The 27,978-nt window shown below is 47.3% G+C and overlaps 1 protein-coding gene across 1 annotated transcript in view; it reads right to left on the bottom strand.

Annotated features, from left to right (window-relative positions):
- YIPF6 (Yip1 domain family member 6) overlaps positions 1-27,978 on the bottom strand; it is a 79,225-nt gene that overhangs the window by 7,969 nt on the left and 43,278 nt on the right. Inside the window, exons 5-6 of the mRNA XM_078640143.1 lie at positions 22,643-22,768; positions 6,209-6,366 (exon numbers count right to left, since the gene is read on the bottom strand). Of these exons, the coding sequence (XP_078496269.1) occupies positions 6,209-6,366; positions 22,643-22,768 (284 nt within the window). The remainder of the gene's footprint in view (positions 1-6,208; positions 6,367-22,642; positions 22,769-27,978) is intronic.

Here is a 27,978-nt window from a genome sequence, read left to right as displayed (position 1 = left end):
GCACCAAAAAAAGTTCTAAAACAAAATCAAATTAAAGTGTGCCATTTCAGGCAGGGCCCAACTAATGCAAATAAGCTTTGGCACAGCCCCAAATTCGACTATCCAGTTCAAACTTCTAGATTACATATTATCTGCAAAGCAACACAAGCAATCTATTACTACTGCACTATCTTGTACTTTGGAATAGCCTAGAAAGAATTTCAGAGCTTCAAAACTACAATACATTACAATAAGTACACCCACTTGGTGCTGTATGTGTAACCCTATCTCTATTGTCAAACTTAGCATTCACTAACTTTCATTGAGAATCGAATTGAAGACCCTGTACCAGGCTCAAAGGATTTCAATGAATGAGAATCTTGTGCTACTGCTGCCTGCAAGTATGTATTTACAAAGAGGTATTTGGGTTGCACAGGAAGCAATGGTGAAGTGAACGGAGGGGAAGACCAGAGTGTGATTCAAAGTAATTTACAGAAAGGTGGGCAACAGTGGTTCTGCTGGTATCTTTCTACTTCCCTCTGGGTAACTCAGAGAACCAACAAAGTCAATGGAGATACTCGGACAGTGGACCTAGTTTATAAAACAAATTGGCAGGAGAATAACTACCGAATTAAAAAGTAGTACACAAATACACTGCACGAGTGTACCTTCTCAGTTCCGTTTTATATGGTTTGTTATGAAGCTTTAAATCCCAAACTTTACAAACTTTTAAACAGGTTTGAAAACACAAAGAAAGCAATGTTAAACTAAACAATGTCTGTATTCTCGATAGTGATGCTCAAAAAGACGTTTTTTCCTCTCGGAATTTCGATTTCAGTAAGAATTTTAATATGGAGAACTAGATGGCATTCCTTTAACAAAATCAACTGTGTTTCCCAAGTATCCCCGAGATTGTCTTTCACTGCTTACAGGCACAGCGGTTTTATTAATTTTACCCTACAGTGCTAACAAGCAGGCCTGTGCGGAATTCGTGGAGTTCTGCATAGCATAGCATAACAGAACTCCACAAAGGGACAAAAAAACTCCACAGAGTTCCACAAGTAGCAGAGTGCAGTGCGAACTGCCATTCGGCTGATCTTCCTGCCTCTCGAGTAAACATTCCACCCGCGTAGCAGCGGTCCTCGCCAATTGACCGCTGGCAAGCGGTGGGAAAAAACCTCCGCTGCACCACTATGTGGAGCAGAGTTTTCTGCACTCCGCGAGCTCCGCGGAGTGCAGAAAACTCCGCAAACTGAGTGGAGTTCACGGCCCAGGCCTACTAACTAGTTTTTACATGAACATAAGACATACTGCAATTAATTTTACTCCAAACTAGAGTCACAATTATGCTGGTTTTGATATTCACTGTGTATGTTTAAGTCAGTACATATGTCACTGATGTTGTGCCGCTTCGCAACACAGAATCAACACTAAACAAGAATTAATGTACTACAAAAATGCAACATATAAGGAGCATCAATTGCTAGTGTGCAATAAGGTATTACGGGAAAATCTACTGCTGGATGATTGGTAACCAAATACAGAACAAAATCTCCTTTCTACAACAGTGATATTTAACCAGTTCAACACTGCCAGGAAACTGAGGTTCGAAGGATGTGAGTTATTACAGACATGGGGAGTAAGGCAAGCTGAGGGAATTGTACAAGAACAAAATAGTCACTTACTTACCTGTAGGAGTAGTTTTGCAGCTTGAAGAAGTTTCTGGATTCACATGCAGTGCATTATTACGCCATCTAGTGCTTGGGTCCAGAATGGTCTCCTTTTAGTTCTTTCCCTCCATTTTGTGGTTGCAGGTGTTATGGACCATTTGGTGCCATGCCCCTCCTTGAATGACGCCAGATGTGTGCCCCATACACCCTTAGACATGGTTGCCATCTTCAGATTCATTTTTTTCTCTTAGATGACCTCTTTGTATGTTTGGTTTCCTCTTATATTTACACGTTAGCTCTCTACTAATTCATCTAATCGCGCGCGATGAGAGGGTCACTTGTAAATCCAAGGAATTCACCAACCTACACAACTACTACTACATGTAAGTTAGCTGTATTGTTCTTCAGAGTGAATCTTTTCTGGCTTCAAATGCTGTTCACTGATTTTGTAGCGTTATACTCTTCCCTTGGGAGGGTTGACCACACTGTGCATTTGCAAACAGGTGTGTTAGTACTGTTTGACTCACCTGATCATGCTTGTTAGCCTGAATGACTACACAGTAGTGCTATGTGAAGGTGTGCAAGGTAGACCATGTGAACGCCATGCAGATATCCTTTAAAGACACATTGGCAATGAAGGCAAATGTTACTCCATTTTTCTCCCAGTGAAACTCTTACTGATTGTAGCAGGTCTTATTGTCCATCTAGCAATTGTACCTTTAGTGACCAGAGAGCCTTTACTTGCCTGTTGAAAAGACATGAAGAATTGGTTCCTCTTTATGGCTGGTTTTGTATTCTGTAATATATAACTGCCCTCCTAACATCTGCTATTCTAACCCCTCAGCCTGTTTGTTATACTGCTGGAAGTACGCTGGCAAGTGTATCGCTTGGTTTACATGGAAATGCGATGGCACTTTGGGAGTAAATTGTGGGTTTGGTCTCAATAACACCCTGTCCTAGTGTGTTTTTAGGTAAGGTTCCTGCGTTGTCTGGACTGTAGTTGACTTACTCTAAATAGAGACGTGATAGCAACTAGGATGGCTGTTTTAAGGGTTAAATGCCCGAATTTTACATTATGAATGGGTTCAAAGGGTACATTCACAAGTTGAAACAGCACCATGTGAAGGTTACACATAGGTATTGGAACTGGCCTTCGGGCGCTATTCGCTTTGCTCCTTCCAGGCATTATTTGATGAGTGGCATGGTGAAGAAGCTTTTCCTATTACTCCCCTTGTATAAGCCACTCTGGCTGCCAAGTGTACCTCGAGTGAAGTATATGAAAGTTTCTCGTCTAGCAGATGCGTAAGGTAGCAGCCTACAGTAGTGTCCTGTGTTCATCCCTTACTAATTACTTTACAGTTACACTAGTTATGAATCTGTCCCACTTCACTGTGTAACACTTTTTTGTAGTTGGCTTTCAAGCTCCTTTAAGTGTTTCCATGGCTCTTGCTGGTAGATCTACGTGGCTAAATTCTATGTTCTAAGGAACCAACCTGCTAAGCTCAGGGTAGCTGGTCTCGGATGGTATAACTGACCTCCCTGTATGATCAACAAAACGTGGTTTTCTGGTGATCTTATGACCGGTGCCATATGCATCAAGTCTGAAACACATGTTTGTCTGGACCATTTAGGTGCCATCAAGACTAGAGCCATCTTTGATTCCGTGCATTTTTATCTCACTAGTGGCATTAACAGTACTGGGTAAAATGCTTAGGCAAGTTTCTCTTCCCTTTCTATTGCTAAGGCATTCTCTACCGAGCAATGTTGCAGGTACCTGGCTGGATGCAGTGCTTCAGCATTTTAAGGTCTACTAAGTTGTGAATAGTTCTACCTGAGGTGTGATCCACTTCCAAACAATTTTCTCCACCAGTTTTTGCTTTAGCTGGCACCTTTATGAATGGCGTTTCAGTTTGCCTCTGTGTTCTGTACCCCTGGTAGGTGGGTCACCGCTAAAGTTATCCTTCTCTGGACAGCCCACTTCCTTATGTACTGTGCTATTCAGGACAGAACGTGAGATCGTGTGTCCCCCTAATCATTCTCTTTGTTGTGGCAGGACATAGAGATTGTGTTTTCTGTTTGGATTAAGACTTTCCTTCCCCTCACCTCTTTCTGGAAGGCCTTGCAGTCTAAGAAGACAGATTTGAGTTCTTGAACAATTTTGAGTTTCAACGCCTCCTTGAGCGTTCTATAGGTCCCTGACGTTTAGCTTTCCCATGTTGGCTTCCCACCGAATGTAGGATGCACCTATTGTGATGGTTAACGAGGGAGTTGGTAGTTTGAATGGTCTGCACACTGTAATGCTTCTGTGCTCTAGCACAGCATATCCTTGTTTACATGGTCTGTGGCAGAGCCAACTCCCAGTTGCCTATGACCACTCCTGTTGTAGTCACTCCTGAAGTGGTCTCATGTGGAGTCTTGCATGGGAACTATATGAATTCACGAAAACATCATGGCCATCATTTTCACACCGTTCTCACATCAGAAGTTGCCCTTCTGGTAGAGGCAAGCATCCTTTGTCACAGTAGGTTGGACTCTTTTTGTTACAGAGAAGGTCTTGGCTTCCACTGAATTTAGTCTTGCTCTTAGGAAAGACGTATGCCTTTCTGAGATTAGAGAAAATATTTTCTAAAGTAAAACCTCAGTTTGTGCTTGTCCTGTTCTTATCACTGTTCGTTTATTATCCTTCACTGTTTGAACGATTTAGTTTTTACCAGCATTATCATCTAGTTATGGTTAAACTCTGCCGGTTTCCCTGCACTGCAGTGAGACATTCCGTGAAAATCCTTGGAGCAGACTTTATTCCAAAAGGCTGGACCCATAACTGGCACTTTACTGTGTCCGCAGGAACTTATTGTGTCTTCTATTCATTGGTATGTACAGATAGGTATCTTTGAGGTTTATAGTGGTCATATGGTGCCCTTTTTCCAAGAGTGGAATGACCTCCTGCAGTGTTGTCACCTTGGTCTTTTGTGTCTTTATAGACCTGTACAATGCTCTTAGATCTAAAATGGGCCTGGGTGTCTTGTCCGGTTCTGGTATGAGGAAATAAACAGAGTAGACTCCTTTGTTCTATTCCTTTGATGGTTCTTGGTCTATTGCCTTTTTGAGTCAGGGATTGTTGACTTATTGCTACAGAAAAAGGCTGTTGCAAGCCTGTTTAGCAGTTCTATGCAGTAACCAAGTTGAAGTTCAATATCCATGTGCCAGAGGTGATTTACTTCCACTTCTAGATGAACTTCGCCATTGTTCCTCCTCCGAGTGTTTTGTGTATGTGTAGGAGGGGCTCAGTTGTTAAGTCACTAGCTAGAGAGTCAGACAGTATCAAGGTGGTTCACATTCCTTTGGCCGTCCCTCAAAATGTTTATCGTGATGGTGGCCCATACTGCCACTGTGATCATGAACTTGGTGGGCCATGTAGTGGAGTTGAGGAGGTGTGTGTTGTTGTAGGATGCAAACCTCCCCTTGTCAGTGTTCTTTTCCTCTGGGTAAATCTTACAGGATTAAGGGTGGCATACAAAGCGTTAGGAAGGGAGGGATCAATTGGGTAAAATAGGGGATACATTATACAAGAGAAGCACGCAGTCTCAACTCTTGGGGGGATTATTTCTTCTGGAACTCAACTATTTCTTCAGCGTCAGGGCCTTCCCCTAGCGTCACTTTGTTGCCTTTGTAGGTGTTATTGTTACTTGAGAAATCCTTATCCTTGAGTGACTCTGCTGGGGCTGTGCCAGGGAATACCTCAGCTTCTCTCGTGCTTTGAGGGTCTTAGTTTGGAACTCTGTGCACACAGCGCCTCCGTGGGACTATTCAGGAGGAAGAGGTTGACACGACATGATAGTCCTGTGCAAATTTTGAGGTGGCAGTTGGGGTGTGCCTCATACCCCTGACCATTCTCTGACCAATGTGGCTGAAGCCTTTGTTCTTGAAAAACGGTTATTCAGTTTTTGAGGATGCTTTCTTGCTTCTTCATTGACGGAGTAAATTTGATTGAAAACTCTCTAACCTTGGATTGCATCTTGGATCTTTCGACAAAAAAATCTGCCTTCTTTCCCTCGCCAGCTCCAGAGCCTTGGGATATGCTTCCAGACCCAATGACCGAAAAAATCTGAAAATACTGACCTCGTCTAAGGCTCTCTGGGGCATACATCTGGCGTTATTCAAGGAAGGACACGGCACCAAATTGTTGACAACGCACACAAGAAAAGATTAATCAGCAGGGCTCACGCTACACAGAGAAGATTTCACCAAGAAATCCTTTTAAGCCTCAAAGGCCACTGATGACCACAGTCAGAGAAGTACTATCTCTCAAAGGTAAAATCTTTAGGCAGAAGAATACCACAGTGAGTTAAACATTGTGGGTCACAACTGCTATGATTCCTCCATGGCCAACTCAGCCTTTCATTGTTTCTAAGTCAGTGAAGTGAATACCATTAACACTTGTTATGCGTGCTGCCTAAAAACTGCTGGAGTGCTTTTATTTTAAAAAACAAGTTACTATTACGTAATTATTCTGTTTTGTAGTGGCAGAAACTATGCTCAATAATATTGGTTATGCTTACCCACTGTAGACCAAGCAAACATACAGATGACAATCACAAGTCGCACGATGAAAGTAGCCATGGTAAGGCCACCCAGAAGCACTAGCCTGCAGACCAGCATAGCCACCGTCAGAGGCAGGATGCAGTACCCCAAGACGCACAGGCTCTGAAAGAAAGAGCTGAAGGGGAAAAGTATTCACTCAAACCAAAATTCAATCAAGAAATCATTTTATTTCAATAAAAAATCTATCACTGGTCACATTCCTAGGAGAACATTACCTACAAGAGAGTTTCACAAACCTTTCAGCTGCTAACGTGCTACCTGCATGGTCAGTATTACTGTTGCTTCTGACGTATAAATAATACATTTAGCCCCAGCAGCGATATCTGTGGGAGGCTGCTCACAACCAAAGAGGACATAAGTATTGCTAATACCATTATCGTCTAGTAGATGGATGGATGCCGCATGCACTACACCATGGGTAAACACACCGCGGGAGGTGCAGGCACACAAAAAATAATAGAGGGGGCAGGGACGTACTTAAAAAAAAAAGTAGATTTACTGTAGAGTATCCACTCTCCCCCCATCCAGTACATTTAATTAAAAATAGAAAACACACGCACATCGCAGGCAGAGGTGGGTGCAGAAACTGATGCCGTTCTTCCAACTTTTCAAACAAAACAAAGAGAACAACAGTGAGGCGGAAGAGCAGCAAAAGCAAGCAAATGGAGAACTTGGGAAGAGAGACCACGCATAGTCGAGATTTGACCACTGAGCAGCCACTGGTGCAGAATGAGACAGTGAAGGTCATGCGATGAACTGTCCCAGAACCCCAGGGAAATGAGCACCACATTTAGTTAGGAATGTTAACCTGTGAGTTCACTTTAAAACTAAAGACTGAACATTATTAAGGTTTGAGTGAGAGAGTACAGCTTACAGTGGGAATAAGTACTGTTATATTTTCAACATGAAAGCCATTCTAATACCAACGTCAATTTTATTACTGTCCATAGAAGGGCACCGTTGCTCTTAAACTTCTCTCTGATTGACGCACACAAATGCACTGATGTATAATTCAATGGATGATAGAGATGACAGACTTCTAAGTTAACAGCTTCTCCATACTACATAACTAATGCAAGGTTCTGGTCCAGAATGCCCTCAAGCTACATTTTTTGACAGGATGATCATAGGTCTGCAAGAGGGAGCATGGCTCAAATGAGTGCTGCCCTGAGGAAGGAATAGATACTCAGTCTCTCCCAAAGGCAAGGTTTGAGATAATTACATACCTGAAACAAATCATTCAGTATAGTCATATGCTTTTCATTTTATAATATCTTTTTTAGATTATGCTGGCGTGGCGGAGTGAGCAAAAGAAAGATGATGGGTTCAACCCAGATCTAATCGTGACTGGGAGTGAGTGCCAGAAAAGGTTTAATGCTCCATCCATTATCTCTTTGTGTTTGCTTTGTTTGCCCTAAGTTGACAGGGAATGCCCAGATAAGGTACCTTGCTCACTTTGTCACTGGATTCAAGCTGGCCTGGCTGACGAGGGGTGTTACTCCCAAAACCAGACCCAGGATACTTTACTTCTTTTCGGTCCAGGGAACACCTGGGTTGGCAGTTCGGGCTGGACTGTTCCCATGAGGAACAGGGCCAAGACTGATTTGCATATCTCTGAATTGAGGTGGCGAAATGTGCAAAAGACAGAGGATGGATTCAACCCAGAAACAATAGTGACTGGGAGTGAGTGTCTGAAAACTTTCAGTGCTCCTTCCATCATCTCTTTGTGTTTGCTTTATGCTGGATTTAAGTAGTACGACTCCAGCTACTGTAAGTTATCATATTTATAAAAATAAAAGCACCCAGTTTCTGTTGTTGGAGAATTATATGAAGATCAAATCCCTCTTACTGTGGAGATATGAATGCAAAGGCTAGGGAAATCTGGAGCAATATTCTCACATATAAGTAACTCGGTTCTTCTTCTAGATGGATACGTGTGTACAGTCACAATGTTTTATAAATGAGAGAACCAAACAGTTAACTATTTTAACATCAGTGCAGAGGTCTGCACACTTCTTGGAGAGTTTGGGCCACATGGACATCTTCTCATGCATCATAATTGAAATAGTTGTGTGAAACAAGATGTTTGGTAAATGTTAGAGAAAGCAACGCCGAGAATACGGCAAGTCCCCACATTTTAGAATGTGAAACATTAATTTAGATTGACAGCAGATAGAGATCAACAGGCTGCTCATCAGTACGTCTGCTTCAGCACCTGCTCACACCAGAGTCTCTAGCTCTGTCTTAGCTCATACACCATCATGACTCCTGTGTTTTCCCTTGGCCTTTTATAACCAAGTTACTAGTCTCTGTTAGGAGGCAGGAGCATGCATTTGCACCATTTCTATGAAAAGAAAAGGTTGTTTTTAAAATCCTAAGTCCATGCTTATCCATGAGCCTGTGTTCCAATATGATATCTCCAATGTAGCTACATGAAACTCAAAAGCAAAGATACATTCATGCTTGGTACCCACACTCTAAAACAAAACAAATTGTGACACAATCTTTCAGCGGTCACATTCCAAGGACTTGGAACACCATCCCCACCTAAATCATAAATGCCCCTTATTTGTCTATAATCAAGGCATCTCTAAAACTCTGCCTCACTGACAAATCGATTGGGTAATTTCATTTAACAGTTTTATTTAGCACCCTAATGAGCTCTGTGACACTCTACAGAGAACTTGATAATATGCTTGTTGGAAATGGGGGTTGCCCAAGTCTCAAAGGGGGTAGCATGGCATCAAGCGGGCAGGCCAAACTTCGAGGACATGTGAAGCATTCACGCAGTACCCACAGACGACACACCAATCACACTACAAAAGAGTCACAACACCACCTTTGGTTGGAAAAAGAATAAATTTAGTGATATCTCCAACCTGCAAGGTAAAAAGGAAAAATACACTGGTAATCACAACAAGGCGCCAACTGGCGCCAGAGCCAAGTACATCATGGGGAATTATTTACATGGGACAAAAAGGGTTGAGTCCAAAGTCCATGCTGAAAGGGAAAGGGTTAGTTAAATGAACATTAGCCCTGGAGCCAATCTGGCGGGGCCAACTCGGGCTCTCATCCTTAGGGGGTTGGCTGAAATTGCAAAATCCAACATTATGCATCACCACACCTCATGCGTTATAACGCCAATCCCCACCCCTGTAAGGGAAAACAGAGAATCACAGCACATCTAATATTAGACAGGAGCACCTGTCATGAATCAACCTGGCTGGCTCATTAACAAGGGCCCTGAACAGGGGCCTAGAATAACTCGTCAGGCCAACAAGGCATTTATGCATTTAACATGGGCCTGACTTGAGGCCTATGAACCTCAACCTAGGGCAAACCCTCCTCGGAGTATAGACATATAGATTAGATGTCAGGCCTAAACATTTCAGGGATCATCAGGCAGAACGGTGGCATCACTATAAACATAAACAGCAGGGTGTACACAACAGCCAATCCTCTGCATGAACATTAAGCCTACACATTATACAGCGATGTTAGGCATTAACCCATGAGCATGAGCCTAATCCTCCACACTGGTGCACCGTTTAATGAAGGTTCCCTCAGCATCTGTTCCCTCCCGGCCCACTCAAGCCAACCTCTATGGGGGGCGTGCCCTTAGGCCCACTTGCTCAGGTGGGCCCAATGACCAAGCTCGGGGGTCTATCTCTGCGACAGGGGATGAGGCTCTCCACCTTTGGACCCCAAGCTGCAGGTGCCCTCTGCCAGACGGGGTACCTGATGAGATACCCCAGTCCTCAGGGCGGCCTGGCAACCTCTCTGGGCACCTCGAGATCCCGAATGCCCCCAAACGTTACAACACAGCAGGGGCACAGGCGCAGTGGAGCCCTCCTCTGGGACTCTGACAAGAAATAATCCTGTTCCCCCCCCCGGTGCAGGGATTCAACAGCTCTCAACAGTGTCCTCGCCCCCGGGCCCGGGCACCGGCAATGTGTCCCGGTGCAGGCCCTCCAAGTCCCGTCAGGGCCCCCACTCACCGGCAGTCCAGGGCCTCTCTCTTGCCGTCACCGGTGGGCTCTCAGCCGTCCAATGTTTTTCCCGGGACCTCCCTGCTGTCCTTCCTCACTTGCGCTGGTGTTGCGGGGCTCACCTCTCCTCCGCGTCACCCGGGTCCCGCTCCTAGGGGCCCGGGCTCCACCAGTCAGCAGGGCTGGTCGTCGCGGAGGGGTAGGCAACGACAGCGTGCCTAAGTGCCCCCCCTCCTCACTCACAGGGGCCTCTGCGGGCACTGACCGGTGCTTCTCCTGCTTCACCCGGGGCTCCAAGATTGGCTGCAGGGCTCGTCTCCCAACGGGAGCCCTGCGGATGTCGGGCAGCTCTCTCGGGCCTCAGTACCTCGAGGCCCCTCCTCACCGGCTCTCCAGCGGCGACCTCGGTAGCTTCACCCGGGTTCCCTCTTCCTCACGGGAACCCGGGGCTTTGCGACGGCTTCCGCGGGCTTTCCGGGCCTCTTCCTGCTGCCCGGCGGGGCAGCCAATCCGTGCGCGGCCCTTCAGGGATGCGGCCGCGAGGGCCAATGGCTGCGCGGCAAGGGCCGGGGCACGACCAATGACGCGGCCGGGCGCCCCCGTCACGTGGGCAGGTCGAGGCTGGCTTCTCGAGCCTGGCGCGGCCCCTTCTTCACTTTGGCGGCCCTCTCCTCACTCCGGGGGCCGCCGGCGCGATTCCCACAGCGGGGGTCTCCTCACCGGCTAGCGCGAAGCGGCGCTAGCACTCCCCAGGCTGCGGCGGTGATTTCAGCAGTAACAAGGGGTAGGCTCCCTTTTATTAATTGATTACTCCCGCATAGGCGCGTCAACACGCGGCGCTATTCTCCTCAGAAAGAGGGTGCTTTTCACGGAGCACGGCTCCTCCTTCGGCCCCCACAGCTTCCAGGGCCAACAGCACTCCGGGGGCCACACCAGCACCAGCGCTTCTCCACACAGCGCTATGCAGGCAGTCCCTCACAGCGTCAGAGCTTCCACAGGGGGCCACAACTTCCTTGGGGGCATCAACCTCCCCAGAATAGCGCTTGACAGGCAGCACCTCACGACCCAGCACTTCCACAGGGTCACAGCTTCACAAGAGGGGGTAGACAGTCCCACTCCTCACCTCCTGGGCGCTTCTCCCACGCAGCGCTGGCGTGTTTCCTGGATCAAACAGCGTCAGTGACCTGGATAGGGACCCTCCTTTGTCAGGGGCCCGGGGGGACAGTAGAAGGGGGGGTTCTAGGGGTGCAGGGCCCAGCTCACAGGCCCATGTGGCGGTAGCACCTCGCAGCAGGTCCCCTCTCTTTCTTGTCCCAGCGCGGACTGACTCTCTGGTGACACTTCTCCCTATTTATACCCTCCTCCCAGGCAGTGCCAGGACCTTCTAGAATGTTGGCACATCTAGCCTAAACTGGTTCTAGGGGAGGGGGTGAGCACCCTGGGTGCCAGGCTTTCCCTCCAAAAGCTAGGGGTAGCTGGGTAATATTATCTAGACCGCTGACCTATGGCAGTCCAGTGGCAAAACCCAGGGCCATGGCATCCATTTTAAATACAATACATTTCAATCAGGTGCAGTTTTAAAATGGGGGATTTTACAAGTGCTCACATTATGTCATGTAATTACATTTTTCACAAGGGGTCTCACACCACTCATGGCCTATACAGGTTTAATCCCATGGGGGAGACAATCTAGATAAGGGGGTCAAAAGCGAAAAATTTGGGTGGAAAAGGCCAAGTCCAACACGACTCCCCCCCAGCCAAAAGCCAGGGTAGACTGATCAATGCCTTGATGGGCTTCCCTGCTTGGGGCGGAAAAAGGTGGACGCAGGCCTGCAACTACAGGAGCACCTGCAGTCTCTCCTCCACTCTGGAACCCAATGGTTCTCTTTCGCAACCCTCCATTCACCAACAAAACCACCCCACTGGTGTTCCCTAGTGGGATGTTTCTCCTTCCTAGAGTGGGAGGCTCTAGCCTCAGGCTTGTAATTCTCTTGGACCACTCTTCTCTCTCCAAATTGCCACTGGTCCACCCATCTGGGGTCTACAACCTCAGACTGACCAGCCCTTAGGGGCGAGGCTCTCCTCCCCCTACTTCTCCTCCAAGGGTTCTTCCATCTCCTACGCCTGGGGACACCCTCACACAACTCTCTCCCCAACCTGGAGTCGAAACCCACAGGCTGAACTGGTGACAGGGGCGAGTCCTCCCTCTCCCTGCACCCCCTCCCAGAGTTCCACACCCTCCTACCAGGAGAAGTACCCCTGGGAGTCACTTCCGGGGGGACTCTGGTTACAGAGGTCCCTCCCACCAGGGCAGGCAAACCCTGTCCCTGGCCACCCAACCCAGAATCTGCGCCCTGTGGCTGAGCTGGTGACAGAGAAGAGACCTTCCTCCCTCTGCACCCCCTCCCAGAGTTCCGCACCCTCCCACTGGGAGTAGTACCCCTGGGAGTCAAATTGGTAGGGACCTGAATTACAGGTACCCCACCCTCCAGGTCAGGCAACCCCTTAACCTGGAACCCCAGTCCAGGATCTAAACCCTGTGACTGGTCAGACCCCCGAACCACTGGAGCTCCGATTATTGATGCTCCGGGTCCTCCTGACATGAAGGGATCCCTTCCTCTGGATGACACATCGGGACAGCCTAGTCTCCCAACCTGGGGTTCTCTTAAAGAACATTCCAGGCCCAGTGACCACAGCTGGGGCACCTCGGGACACCCCCCGTCTCACTCCCTTCAGGATCACTCCCCTCAGCCTTCCCAGACGCTCTGGCACTTACCCAGAGGTCTGCCTCCCGTGCAAGTTCCCTGGGGTCTGAGAACCCGCACCGCAACAGATGGTGACGCAGTCTTGGGAAACAACTCCTCAGCATGTGCTCCCGGATAACGGCATGGCACAGCCCTTCCCAATCCTCCACTGCTCTCCTCACCACCCAATCCTCCAGTACAGTCCAACACTCCTCCTCGAACTCTCCCCAGGACTGATGGAACAGCTTTCCCCTGCCCCTAAACACTAACCCGTCCTCCTCTTCCGGGGAATCAGGCACAGTCTCTTGGGCTTCGGGAGTGGGACTCCTTGCACTGGACCTACACTCGCTGCCACCACTGGATCCCACCCTCTTCGGTGAATCCAGACTCCTAAAACCACTCTCAGGGGACAACCTACCCACCTGAGCTGATCTCTCCCTGGCGAAGGCCCTCTCCGCCTCCGCCATCCTCTCCAGCGCTAGGACTTTTTCAGTCTCTAGTCGCTGCTCTTCTACCCTCAGCTGCGCTAAGCCCTCGGCATGCCTGAGCTTTGCCAGCGCCAGCTGATGCTCCCTCTCTTCTCTCCTATCTACCCACTCTTCTGGGGACAGGGAAAGGGATGGGGCAGTGCCCCCGGGACTGGACCCAGTGCGAGACTCCCTATCTTCGGTGTCCTCCACAGCTACTGGCGTCTCTGCCCTGCTAGACTCTTCCTCCTCCTCATCGGAGCAATTACCTCCCAGGGTTCTGGATGGGGAGCCCTCTCTTTGGTCTCTAACCCACTGACCCTTCAAAACTTCGGGGGGGTAGTCAGACAAGTCCCCACTAATCTCTAAGGGCTCTCCCCTCTTGAGGGCCTCATAGAGAAAGAAATTCCTCCTAATATTCCCTACTGGGGGTATCCCTCTCTCCAGGAGGAAGTCTATCACCTCCTGTTCGGTGTACTCCATCAGTTCCACTTCCTGGTAAATCAACCCCATCGTGGCGAGATACACCCGGGACACACCCACAGTGGACCAAGGGGACACAATTGTCAAACACTTTCAGGAGGAAGCAATCAAAAACAATATTCAGCCAAACAGCAATAATCCCCACAACAAGGCTCGGATTACATCCAAAGCTCTATTTGCAGTGTAACCCGTGGCCGCTGTGGTACTGCGCAAACACAAGTCCTATCCCACCGCTTTGCCACCAAATGTTGGAAATGGGGGTTGCCCAAGTCTCAAAAGGGGTAGCATGGCATCAAGCGGGCAGGCCAAACTTCGAGGACATGTGAAGCATTCACGCAGTACCCACAGACGACACACCAATCACACTACAAAAGAGTCACGACGCCACCTTTGGTTGGAAAAAGAATAAATTTAGTGATATCTCCAACCTGCAAGGTAAAAAGGAAAAATACACTGGTAATCACAACAAGGCGCCAACTGGCGCCAGAGCCAAGTACATCATGGGGAATTATTTACATGGGACAAAAAGGGTTGAGTCCAAAGTCCATGCTGAAAGGGAAAAGGTTAGTTAAATGAACATTAGCCCTGGAGCCAATCTGGCGGGGCCAACTCGGGCTCTCATCCTTAGGGGGTTGGCTGAAATTGCAAAATCCAACATTATGCATCACCACACCTCATGCGTTATAACGCCAATCCCCACCCCTGTAAGGGAAAACAGAGAATCACAGCACATCTAATATTAGACAGGAGCACCTGTCATGAATCAACCTGGCTGGCTCATTAACAAGGGCCCTGAACAGGGGCCTAGAATAACTCGTCAGGCCAACAAGGCATTTATGCATTTAACATGGGCCTGACTTGAGGCCTATGAACCTCAACCTAGGGCAAACCCTCCTCGGAGTATAGACATATAGATTAGATGTCAGGCCTAAACATTTCAGGGAACATCAGGCAGAACGGTGGCATCACTATAAACATAAACAGCAGGGTGTACACAACAGCCAATCCTCTGCATGAACATTAAGCCTACACATTATAGAGCGATGTTAGGCATTAACCCATGAGCATGAGCCTAATCCTCCACACTGGTGCACCGTTTAATGAAGGTTCCCTCAGCATCTGTTCCCTCCCGGCCCACTCAAGCCAACCTCTATGGGGGGCGTGCCCTTAGGCCCACTTGCTCAGGTGGGCCCAATGACCAAGCTCGGGGGTCTATCTCCGCGACAGGGGATGAGGCTCTCCACCTTTGGACCCCAAGCTGCAGGTGCCCTCTGCCAGACGGGGTACCTGATGAGATAACCCAGTCCTCAGGGCGGCCTGGCAACCTCTCTGGGCACCTCGAGATCCCGAATGCCCCCAAACGTTACAACACAGCAGGGGCACAGGCGCAGTGGAGCCCTCCTCTGGGACTCTGACAAGAAATAATCCTGTTCCCCCCCCGGTGCAGGGATTCAACAGCTCTCAACAGTGTCCTCGCCCCCGGGCCCGGGCACCGGCAATGTGTCCCGGTGCAGGCCCACCAAGTCCCGTCAGGGCCCCCACTCACCGGCAGTCCAGGGCCTCTCTCTTGCCGTCACCGGTGGGCTCTCAGCCGTCCAATGTTTTTCCCGGGACCTCCCTGCTGTCCTTCCTCACTTGCGCTGGTGTTGCGGGGCTCACCTCTCCTCCGCGTCACCCGGGTCCCGCTCCCAGGGGCCCGGGCTCCACCAGTCAGCAGGGCTGGTCGTCGCGGAGGCGTAGGCAACGACAGCGTGCCTAAGTGCCCCCCCTCCTCACTCACAGGGGCCTCTGCGGGCACTGACCGGTGCTTCACCTGCTTCACCCGGGGCTCCAAGATTGGCTGCAGGGCTCGTCTCCCAACGGGAGCCCTGCGGATGTCGGGCAGCTCTCTCGGGCCTCAGTACCTCGAGGCCCCTCCTCACCGGCTCTCCAGCGGCGACCTCGGTAGCTTCACCCGGGTTCCCTCTTCCTCACGGGAACCCGGGGCTTTGCGACGGCTTCCGCGGGCTTTCCGGGCCTCTTCCTGCTGCCCGGCGGGGCAGCCAATCCGTGCGCGGCCCTTCAGGGATGCGGCCGCGAGGGCCAATGGCTGCGCGGCAAGGGCCGGGGCGCGACCAATGACGCGGCCGGGCGCCCCCGTCACGTGGGCAGGTCGAGGCTGGCTTCTCGAGCCTGGCGCGGCCCCTTCTTCACTTTGGCGGCCCTCTCCTCACTCCGGGGGCCGCCGGCGCGATTCCCACAGCGGGGGTCTCCTCACCGGCTAGCGCGAAGCGGCGCTAGCACTCCCCAGGCTGCGGCGGTGATTTCAGCAGTAACAAGGGGTAGGCTCCCTTTTATTAATTGATTACTCCCGCATAGGCGCGTCAACACGCGGCGCTATTCTCCTCAGAAAGAGGGTGCTTTTCACGGAGCACGGCTCCTCCTTCGGCCCCCACAGCTTCCAGGGCCAACAGCACTCCGGGGGCCACACCAGCCCCAGCGCTTCTCCACACAGCGCTATGCAGGCAGTCCCTCACAGCGTCAGAGCTTCCACAGGGGGCCACAACTTCCTTGGGGGCATCAACCTCCCCAGAATAGCGCTTGACAGGCAGCACCTCACGACCCAGCACTTCCACAGGGTCACAGCTTCACAAGAGGGGGTAGACAGTCCCACTCCTCACCTCCTGGGCGCTTCTCCCACGCAGCGCTGGCGTGTTTCCTGGATCAAACAGCGTCAGTGACCTGGATAGGGACCCTCCTTTGTCAGGGGCCCGGGGGGACAGTAGAAGGGGGGGTTCTAGGGGTGCAGGGCCCAGCTCACAGGCCCATGTGGCGGTAGCACCTCGCAGCAGGTCCCCTCTCTTTCTTGTCCCAGCGCGGACTGACTCTCTGGTGACACTTCTCCCTATTTATACCCTCCTCCCAGGCAGTGCCAGGACCTTCTAGAATGTTGGCACATCTAGCCTAAACTGGTTCTAGGGGAGGGGGTGAGCACCCTGGGTGCAAGGCTTTCCCTCCAAAAGCTAGGGGTAGCTGGGTAATATTATCTAGACCGCTGACCTATGGCAGTCCAGTGGCAAAACCCAGGGCCATGGCATCCATTTTAAATACAATACATTTCAATCAGGTGCAGTTTTAAAATGGGGGATTTTACAAGTGCTCACATTATGTCATGTAATTACATTTTTCACAAGGGGTCTCACACCACTCATGACCTATACAGGTTTAATCCCATGGGGGAGACAATCTAGATAAGGGGGTCAAAAGCGAAAAATTTGGGTGGAAAAGGCCAAGTCCAACAATGCTACACTGCGACAGACATGGGAAGGAAACCAAGACAAGCTCCCAGTAGGAACACAGGAACAAACTGTGCAGCATGACAAAGATATGCCATGGAAATGGGTGCTGGTTTAGCCAGCTCTAATAGAATAAGGAATCGAGGACACTGGTTAAATTAGTTCAGGTAGAGGTGGACTAGGTAGGTTTTTAGATACTTTCTGAACTGGAGCAATGATAAAGTATACCACTTATACCACGTGTATAGACTGGTGTCAGTATCTAAGCAAGCACTGGCAAAGCTAGTAGGTCTCACCTAGCTCAATGTTTTTAACAATGTTGTATTGCATTGCAGCGCAGCTGCTGTGCAGCATGGTTGAAATAAAATGAAAGTGCTACATTTCGCCCAGTGTTGATCGTGTCATGGTCTTTTTTCTTTCCAACCATGCTGGTGTACAATATGGCCAAAAAAACACTGACGAAGCCAAAAAGCTATATTATTGGGTTCTGTCAATGTTTTTTTAAGCCATGTTCTGCAGCAACATAGTTGAAAGTAAAGCAAAGTGATACGATGTGGCCAGCAGTTATATGAGAACGTTTCTTTTTAATTCCAAGAGTGTATTTCATTACGATGCAGAACCATTTCACCTTCGTACATAAGGTTATATCAATGCTTTGAGAAGTATTTTTTAGGAGATAGTTTTCTAACATATATTTAGAAAAATAAATTCCTCTCAGCCCCCCATTAACTGCCTCTGGCAAATTTGCCAATAGTGAACTAAGAGGCAAGTCAATTATGTGCATTCTCTGGCTGGCCTGGGTTCCTATTATACATGAACATTATTATAGTTTATTAAATTAATTGCAGGAGAAGGGTTTGTCCATCACACATCCTGAAGTCATTATTTTGTGGTCCTCTTATATGTGATAATGAAAGAAAAGGAGGTAAAGTGAAATAAAACAGTTCATAACACAATTTGGTCAAAACACCTCATCTCCCAACCGCCACCCTGCTGGCATTAAGGTAGCTCTCGGCCATATCACAGACCAAACTTTTTGGTCCTTCGGAAAATGTTTGCAAGCACCCATGTACCGGCAGAATACATGAGGCCAAGCAGATGTAACACATGTAGATCTGGGAGTCGTGTCTAAGCCACAACCCTCTAAATCATCTCCAAAATATCTGTGATCCTCTGAGGAGAAGAGTCCTTTATGCAGGTCATATCAAGAACCGCTCCTATAAAGGTTAACCTCTACACTGGAATGAGGTGAGACACTTGGGCACTAATAGTAAAGCCACAGTTGAGGGGGAGAGTCATCATGCTCTGAATGTGTTACCTGGCCAGTGCTGGGGACTCCGATTTCGCTTGCCAGTCATTTAAGGGATGGAAATACATCAGCTCCTGAATGAGACTGTGAAGAAGCTATAACTGCAAGTACTATTGTAAAGACGTGTGATACAGTTGTCAGGCTGACCAACAAAATTGTGAACTCACAGTTCTGGATCACTCAGTGAGCCTCATTTCATGTCTGTTGACAGTAAGAATTGGAAGTTGAAAACAGGCACCTTGGAAATATAGAGACACCAATCAAATGCTTTCAGGGCCAGAGAGTCTTGGCTCAGGGAAAGCATCCGGAACTTGTCTTGCAGAGTGAGCAAGTTCAGAAGGCAGAGATTCAGAATGTCTCTTTGTCTGTGTTGGGACCAAAAAAAGGTGTAAAATCCTGTGCCCTTTCTTCCGGTGGAACCACCTTCATGGCCCTTTGGTCAGGAGGGCTAGTACTTAATCCTCCAAAATTGAGACGCAAGTTGGAGAGCATGTCCTGGTGGGTGGACAAAGGCCTTATGGGACCAGAAGGATAGGACATAGCCTATGCAGATTACCTGAATGACTAACTATCAGTTGTGATCATCTGCCAACTAGTGTTAAAATGGAAGACCCTCCTGCCATCAGAAGATGATGGTATAGGAGGGTGTAACTCAAGGAGGTTTTATGTCAGCAGAAACAGCAGAGGATGACGAAGAATGGATCTTCTGCTATTTCTGCAGATGATGATATCAACTAGAGACACTGCTGACCCAAAAGGAGCAGTATCTTTGTGGGAAGTGACTGGAAAGGTTGAGATGGTTGTCTCTCCGGAACTGCAATGCCTTGGAATAGCCTCTATATTTCCTGTACTGCTGGTGGAATGGCCTTTTTGGGAACGATGGAGTCAGAGAGATAACCTATTTTAAGTGTTCCAGGGAGGAGTTGGCCTTCTCTACAAACAGTTGATCACCCTAGAAGAGCATTTACGTGAAGGCTGTGGAGACATCTCCCGAGAAGCCAGTAAAACACATCAAGGCATGCCAGCACAGTGCAACAGCCATACCCATGGATCAAACAATGGAATCCACATATTTTAGACCACTCTTTAGGATCTGTTTGGAGGCATTCAAGCTATAGTTTTTCATGTGGTTTGGTAGGTGGAAGACTACGTTTCGCCAATTCCCACAGGACGTCAACATATCAATATGGTGTTCACAGTTTCATGGCAAGACTGCTAGCGACTAACTTTACTCCCCAGATAGTCCAGTTTTGTCAAATCTCAATCTGGTAGTGCCATGGAAAAGGCATTTGGGTCAAGCTTCAAGGAAGAAGCTTGGACTACCAAACAGGAATTGTGGGACACCTGCACAGGTCTATCTCGTCTGGCTACTTTCCCGTGGGCTGCCGGCCCAAAATGAGATTCGCCCATGTAGTCATTACTGGTTACAAAAGCGCCTCATTAAATGAGAGCAACGGCTCCAACACTGAGGAGGAATGTTGCAAGATATCTTTCAAATTGTTATACTTTGTCTCCACTGAGGATAGGGTCTATTCCAAAGCTACTGCTCCTTTTCGTACAGCAGTAGTGAAGAGATTTACTCAGCGGGAGAGTCGGGCGTAAGTGATGTTTCTTCTGCTGCAATATCCAGGGCGCTTACACTTTGAAAATCAATACTTAAGACAAGATCAATATTATTAGGGGGAGGGGGCTTTATAAGACAGAGTAATTAGCAATCCTTGTGGCTATAATGCTCTCTAGGCACTGCAACAGCAATAAATGTGGAGCCTAACAATGCTTCCAACCTGGTGATTCTCTGAGCCATAGGAAGGTGTTCAACCACAGATCTGTCACCAGAACATGCCTTCCCGTTCATCCCTCAAATAACCTCAGTGGACTTTGAGAGCAGCACCATAGTCTGCTCCGAGGTCAGCATCTAAATTGGTACCAACGAGGTCACCAAGTAAAGAATATGAAGTCTTGGCAGAATTTGACTACTACTTAGGCTACAGAGCTGATTGATGCCTGTGGAGGCACAGACTTGTGATAAGTCATGTCGGAGCCTCTTAAATCACCAAGTACACAGTATCAAGCTCACCCATGCAAGGTGACCTGGAGGGTATAGGAGTTGATCTGAACAAATCAGTCATCACCCACCTGAAGACCTAGACTGTATTGGCAGGGTCAGACAATAAAAGACGGAGCTTTGCTCTCATTTATTTTAGCATTAGGATTTTATCCGGCAACAAGAAAGAGTCCGGTATCAGAACTCCAAACAGTCTAAGAACAGTTTCCTTGAGGAATAAGAGTTTTTCACTTTCCTAATGTTCTTTCTGTTTTTTTTTTTTAATAAGATATTTTTGAGAATTGTTCCCTTACAGGAGACTTAACTGAAAGCAACGAGGGTCCCTGCGAAAACCACGTTTCAAGTCTAAATACCACATGCAGATATCATGGGGATCCAACAAAGACATCAGTGTAGCACCTACAGAGCTCTGTATTTATGTCAATAATAAATACTTCGATGGGGTTATAGGTTTTTTTAAATAATTGTGTGGTCATGATGTTTATATTTTATTTTATAAATGTTTGTGATTTCTGTAGGAACTGCTTTCGGCTGCATTATTTCGTTTGTGAGTGACTTGAAGGTCATTTGCTTCAGACACTGTTTGTGCAGTGTAAATTAAAGATATAGAAAAAATAAATACAAATGGTGTCTCACAAGAGGCTTTTAGTGTGGTAGAATGTAATAATTTTGCAGTATCTACCGAGATGGCCGAATCTGCATTGAGATCATTACTGAATTTCTAAAGTGGGAATGCAGAGGACAAACCATACAAGTACACTGCTTAGGTGATCCCCTTTAGCAATCCGATATCACTAGGTATACGATAAACTTTAAGTCTTGATCTTGTGCTTAGAAATGGATGGAGATGATAGAGGCTCTGCAAAGACTGTTCCCAAATTAATTTCCAAATCAGGAATGAAATACCAAGTTCTAATGCATCTTCTAGTACACAGCCCCACTAGTTGCAAACTGCTTGGGAAAGGACATTGTCATCGGGTAGCCGGTCACAATAGTGCTCAATTTGCACAACACTTGAGTTATTGTACAACTGGGGCATGGGTGAAAGGTTACTAACCTGATACCAGACTAAGGAAACTGTTGGAGATCCAACGGCCTCTTTTGATAAAGGTTCTCTAGGACTGGAATGTGGTACAATGTGGCATCTGAGACAAAACTGCCTCTTTAGGAAAAGGTTCTCTAGGACTGGAATGTGGTACAATGTGGGGATCTGAGACCCAACAGCCTCTTTAGTAAAATCTTCTCTAGGACCGGAATGTGGTACAATGTGGGGATCTGCTGGGAGGTCTGGAAAAAGGATCTCTAGGACTGGAAAGTGGTGCAAATGGTCAAATGAGAGAAAGCGTTCGGCATTACCAAGAGTCTTCTTATTGGACAAATGAGTAATGGCTAAGAATATTGTGGCTCATCAGTGACACTGCTGTGCTTCTTGTAGATAAGAAAAGGAATGCTGTTGATGGAGAAAGATTTTCTGGAAGTCGTCAAATTGTCTAACTCTCTTCTTTACAAAAAACACGTTTGGATAATACTCTGTAAAATCTCCTTTGTAATCAAAATGGTGTTAAGTGGCACTGTTTACTCGCGATCCTGACATATAATTTCCTTAATCACAACATACACATGACTTAGCCTAGGACTTGTAAAGACACGGAGTGATTTCAGCACACACGTCAGTTCCGCCTCCTTTACTCCCCGATTGCGATATGCTGCGTCAATCTGTGGAAATATCCGCTTAACCATGGTTTCCTGGTGCCCACGTCTCACTCTACAATGCGATTATGGCGGTCGCAGCATGAGCTGCAGCCAGTACATTTGGGTCTTGATTCCACCCGTGGCTGACACTGCAATGTACAGATTCGATCAAGTATCAGTTACTCAAGTAGAATAAGAACTCCATTATCTTTTATAGAAGGGTTACCACTTACTTCAGAAAAGAGCATGCCTTAATAAAATGTCCAATTTAAAAAACTGGTGCTGACATTTATGCTCAACTAAATTAATGTTACAATTACAGAGAATAGCAGACCTGAACAGTCCCACAAATGTCTCTCATACTTACATGGTGCCTCCGAGTAGTTTTGAGTTTAACGTTATGACAATAGCTCCAAACCAGATGATAACAAAGACTTCTGCAAACTGAGGACCACCTTCTTCCTTGCTGTTTGCTGAACCACCCTGCAGCATTCTGAGAGCAAGAGACAAGAGAATGCTTCAGATACACAGTAGTCATAAAGGTGAAAGAAACCTAGAGCTGGAAATTGTGTGATTTTACAAGTTCAGCAAGAGTTGCTGGCCAGACTATCAGTGAATAATGATGGATTTATTATTTGGACACTTGCATGTTCCTGTGGCACGTTTATATGCCATAATTTGATGATGGCCACAGAACTATACACTACCGAACTATTGTAGCTTTATGGCTCTTAGGAAATTTGCCACTGTAGTCTTACTCCAATGTTTTGGGGCAACATATCCTTGAGTAAGTCTGCTATACAGTTAAAGTCTTGGACGGACAGAGAGTTGAGATTGGACAAGAAGGGTGCACATACTTGACACACGTGTGGCAACCTGTGCAGGCAAAACTACAGCAGACAGTATAAGTAAAATGATCTGTCATGAGGTACAGTGGAGCCCCAGTCTTTGATTAGTAGAAAGAGAGACACAAAGCAAGTAATATCGTAAATCTGCACAGCTGCAAAATTGTGCTGCCCAAATAAATGAATGCAAAAAACAACAAGTGATGGACTGAATGTGGATCAATGTCACACACTCCCCCAGTCAAAAGATCTGGGCCCAAATCCATCGTTTTTTTGCACTCCACACCACCCTGGGTCAGATAATGGCTTTATGCAAATCAGCTCTGACCCTGTTGCCCCATGGGAACAGTCCAGTCCGAACTACAACAGCCATATCTTTCCCAGACCGGAATCAAGCATCCGAGGACCGGACCGGTTTCGAGGTAACACCTCTCTTCAGCCCGGCTAGCTTGACTCCAAGTGGTGTGGAGTGCCTGGGACCCACGTCTGGGCATCCCCAGCGCACTTAGGGCGGCAATTGCAAAAAACAACAAGTGATGGACTGAATGTGGATCAATGTCACACACTCCCCCAGTCAAAAGATCTGGGCCCAAATCCATCGTTTTTTTGCACTCCACACCACCCTGGGTCAGATAATGGCTTTATGCAAATCAGCTCTGACCCTGTTGCCCCATGGGAACAGTCCAGTCCGAACTACAACAGCCATATCTTTCCCAGACCGGAATCAAGCATCCGAGGACCGGACCGGTTTCGAGGTAACACCTCTCTTCAGCCCGGCTAGCTTGACTCCAAGTGGTGTGGAGTGCCTGGGACCCACGTCTGGGCATCCCCAGCGCACTTAGGGCGGCAATTGCAAAAAACAACAAGTGATGGACTGAATGTGGATCAATGTCACACACTCCCCCAGTCAAAAGATCTGGGCCCAAATCCATCGTTTTTTTGCACTCCACACCACCCTGGGTCAGATAATGGCTTTATGCAAATCAGCTCTGACCCTGTTGCCCCATGGGAACAGTCCAGTCCGAACTACAACAGCCATATCTTTCCCAGACCGGAATCAAGCATCCGAGGACCGGACCGGTTTCGAGGTAACACCTCTCTTCAGCCCGGCTAGCTTGACTCCAAGTGGTGTGGAGTGCCTGGGATGCTTGATTCCGTTCTGGGAAGGACATGGCTTTTGTAGTTCGGACTGGACTGTTCCCATGGGGCAACAGGGTCAGAGCTGATTTGCATATCGCCATTGTCTAACCCAGGGTGGTGTGGAGTGCAAAAAAACGATGGATTTGGGCCCAGATCTTTTGACTGGGGGAGTGTGTGACATTGATCCACATTCAGTCCATCACTTGTTGTTTTTGCAATTGCCGCCCTAAGTGCGCTGGGGATGCCCAGACGTGGGTCCCAGGCACTCCACACCACTTGGAGTCAAGCTAGCCGGGCTGAAGAGAGGTGTTACCTCGAAACCGGTCCGGTCCTCGGATGCTTGATTCCGTTCTGGGAAGGACATGGCTTTTGTAGTTCGGACTGGACTGTTCCCATGGGGCAACAGGGTCAGAGCTGATTTGCATATCGCCATTGTCTAACCCAGGGTGGTGTGGAGTGCAAAAAAACGATGGATTTGGGCCCAGATCTTTTGACTGGGGGAGTGTGTGACATTGATCCACATTCAGTCCATCACTTGTTGTTTTTGCAATTGCCGCCCTAAGTGCGCTGGGGATGCCCAGACGTGGGTCCCAGGCACTCCACACCACTTGGAGTCAAGCTAGCCGGGCTGAAGAGAGGTGTTACCTCGAAACCGGTCCGGTCCTCGGATGCTTGATTCCGTTCTGGGAAGGACATGGCTTTTGTAGTTCGGACTGGACTGTTCCCATGGGGCAACAGGGTCAGAGCTGATTTGCATATCGCCATTGTCTAACCCAGGGTGGTGTGGAGTGCAAAAAAACGATGGATTTGGGCCCAGATCTTTTGACTGGGGGAGTGTGTGACATTGATCCACATTCAGTCCATCACTTGTTGTTTTTGCAAATAAATGAACACTGTTTATGTAACCTATGTCACGCCTCACTGTGGTAGGTACGTCTACACATATTGTATTTTACACATATAGGTTTAGTAGTGTTTTAGAAGAGTGGCATAGCATTGAAGGGCACAGGGGTGGCGATGCCAAGAGGTATAAGCTCTGAGGCATGAGCAAGGAGGGACAGGTTGGGCACGTACAAGGTGGGGGTGCATATGTATAGACTTTTTGTGAAAAGCAATAAACCACTGATTTGTTTCCAGGCTAAGCCTACAAGTTTTTACATAATGCTGAGATCTGGTAAGGGACATCTGGTACCCATCTCTACTGGACAATCTCTTATGGACATGGAGTCGTTGCTCCATTATTCAAATGGCCTCTATTGCTAGATAGATATCCACACCTGGTTAACTAACTCTATATTACCTGTATATTCTAAAAGGTATCAGCCAATCACAGACTATAATAATTAAGATCCCATGAGCTAGTCTCTGTCCCCATTCGTTTCGGTTTCTGGCTGATTAAAAGGCTTTATGTTGGTGTAATTTGCAAAAATAACTTAAGATGTTCAATGCACTTGACGTGAGCGGATGTCTCTAAACAGTACTTGCAACAAAAAAAATACTTCAATAAAGATGAACTCATAAGCCAGAGAGGAGGACCATATGTTTTACTGAATGTGTTACAAAGCTGGGTTTCTTTTGCTCATTGACGCATTGATCTATCAGCGTTTGATTTATGAATTACAATTTAATTGCAAAGTAAATTTGAAATTTTGATTTCTATGGTCATTTGTCGTTTAGGAAAAGTGCTCGTCATGAGCGCGGAAGGGGTTAAAAGACCTGTTGTGAAGCATACCAAAACGTACAGTGAACTTTCTGGCAGCCCACTGATTTCCATTGGTTGGCTGTTTTTGTTAATCTCATTTGCTTGTTTCTTAATGGATGGATTTCCTTCATCTTCTTGTGTTCGCAATTACAGTGGACCCTAGCTTCTTTACCATTCTTTTTGCTGTATGACATGTATCCTTCCACTTCTTACACTCAAGACCCTACGCTTTTCCTTTGCTTTTAGCACTCCATGGGAGTGCATGTGTTTCTTATTCTCTCCATGGGGGTGCTGCTTTCTCTTCTCTTCCCGCATACACCACTCACTTTCTCCACGTTGTTCTACCACCCCATCTCTTCAGTTGCCCCAACATAACAATAGGGCCTCCTATCTTATTTTATTTTTAAATCTAAATTAAGAGTGCAGCTATCTACATGACCTATTGTTACCAATTCTTTCATAAACAGACAAAATAGACTTTGGGTCTTCCCCAGGAGTATTATTCTCTCACTGAATGCTATTGGTTGTGTGGTGTGATCATTCCACCTCCATCACACATTCAGTTATTTTTAATACATGTATGGTATACGTAGTTCATTTTTTTTATCATCAGGAATTTGTTCTAATGTTTTGAGATGGCCCAACATTACATTTTATATTTCTGTTCGGTGTTCTTGACTAGATATCTTTTTTTCCAAATGCACACTTCAGAATGGCACTAACTGATGTACAGTAAGTATTTATTTACCTACCCACGCCAAGAGAATTTACAGCAGGCTTTAAAATACAGTGGACATTTTCGCTGTGCACCAACAATCTTTCAAGCCAGACATGGATACGTTGAGTCACCGATGAGCATTTTGTTTTATCCTGCACTCTTGCAAGGCTTTAACACAGAAGTCTTGCTCATTTTCTCAAATGTCCACTCAACCCTGTGTTTTTTACTATTTCATTTGCTCTGCTGATAGATTGACTTCAGGGAAAATTAGAATGGGTCTCTTTGTTAAATCTCTTTTTAGATAAACTCACACTTCCTGTAAGTGCATCCTATTCAAAGTTAGTTTTCTTATCCAAAATAGTCAGCTGACCAAACTGTGTGTGGAATATGCAGTCTGAAGCCAAGACTGCTAAAATATGTGTTATTACAGCCATGGTTCTGCAGCAAAAAAACACTGACTTTTTTTTTGTAAATCTTTTTATTGACAAAAACAAAAAAAAAAAATCAAATAATATCACACACATCAACACAATTACAAAAGCAGTCGCGAAAATATACAATAAGGATAACATCGAATCTGGCCAAAAACCAGTCCGACACAATACATAAGGGGGGCACATTTAACAAGGGCTTCAATCCGGGTGTCATCAGTGGGGCTGTGGTCAAAGAGCACCAAATTACAGTGATTTATTTCCCTCTGCAAACGGAGAGGTATCCCCAAAGGGGGTGCACACACAACCCCTGCTTAATTCCATGTGGCCCGGATTTTGGTCCACTTCCCCGGACAACCCCTGCTTTCGTACACTGCTCTCTCAGCCTGCATTCACCAATCCATATCAGATTCCCAATCTGAGAAATTCAATTCAATTCCACCTTTCCACGTTCTGGCGATGTTACGTTTAGCCACAATACACCCCAGGGAGACCCACAATCGCTCTGGTCTAGTCAGATCAGTGGCCTCCCAGATGTTCAAGAGACAGAATATCGGAGTACTCTCAACATCTTTCCCGCAGATCTGGGATAAAGCTGTAATAATCTCTCCCCAATACCTCTGGAGAACAGGGCACTTCCACCACTGATGCAGATAAGTGCCCACCTGACCACAAGCCCGCGGGCAGACAGGAGAACTCAGAAGACCCACTTTAACCAAAGCAGTGCTCGTGTAATAGGTCCTGTGCAACAACTTAAGTTGGATTAATTTGAACTGGGACCTAATCGCAACCTTCTGAGGAGAAGCTAGGGCCTCCCTCCAGTCCTCGTCATCAATTTCACCCACATCTGCACTCCACTTTGACCGA

The sequence above is a fragment of the Lissotriton helveticus genome, chromosome 4_2 (genome assembly GCF_964261635.1).
Source record: "Lissotriton helveticus chromosome 4_2, aLisHel1.1, whole genome shotgun sequence".
NCBI classification, from domain to species: Eukaryota; Metazoa; Chordata; class Amphibia; order Caudata; family Salamandridae; genus Lissotriton; species Lissotriton helveticus.
Note: the sequence above shows the minus strand (reverse complement) of the source record. Positions and strands in the feature narration are given on the sequence as shown.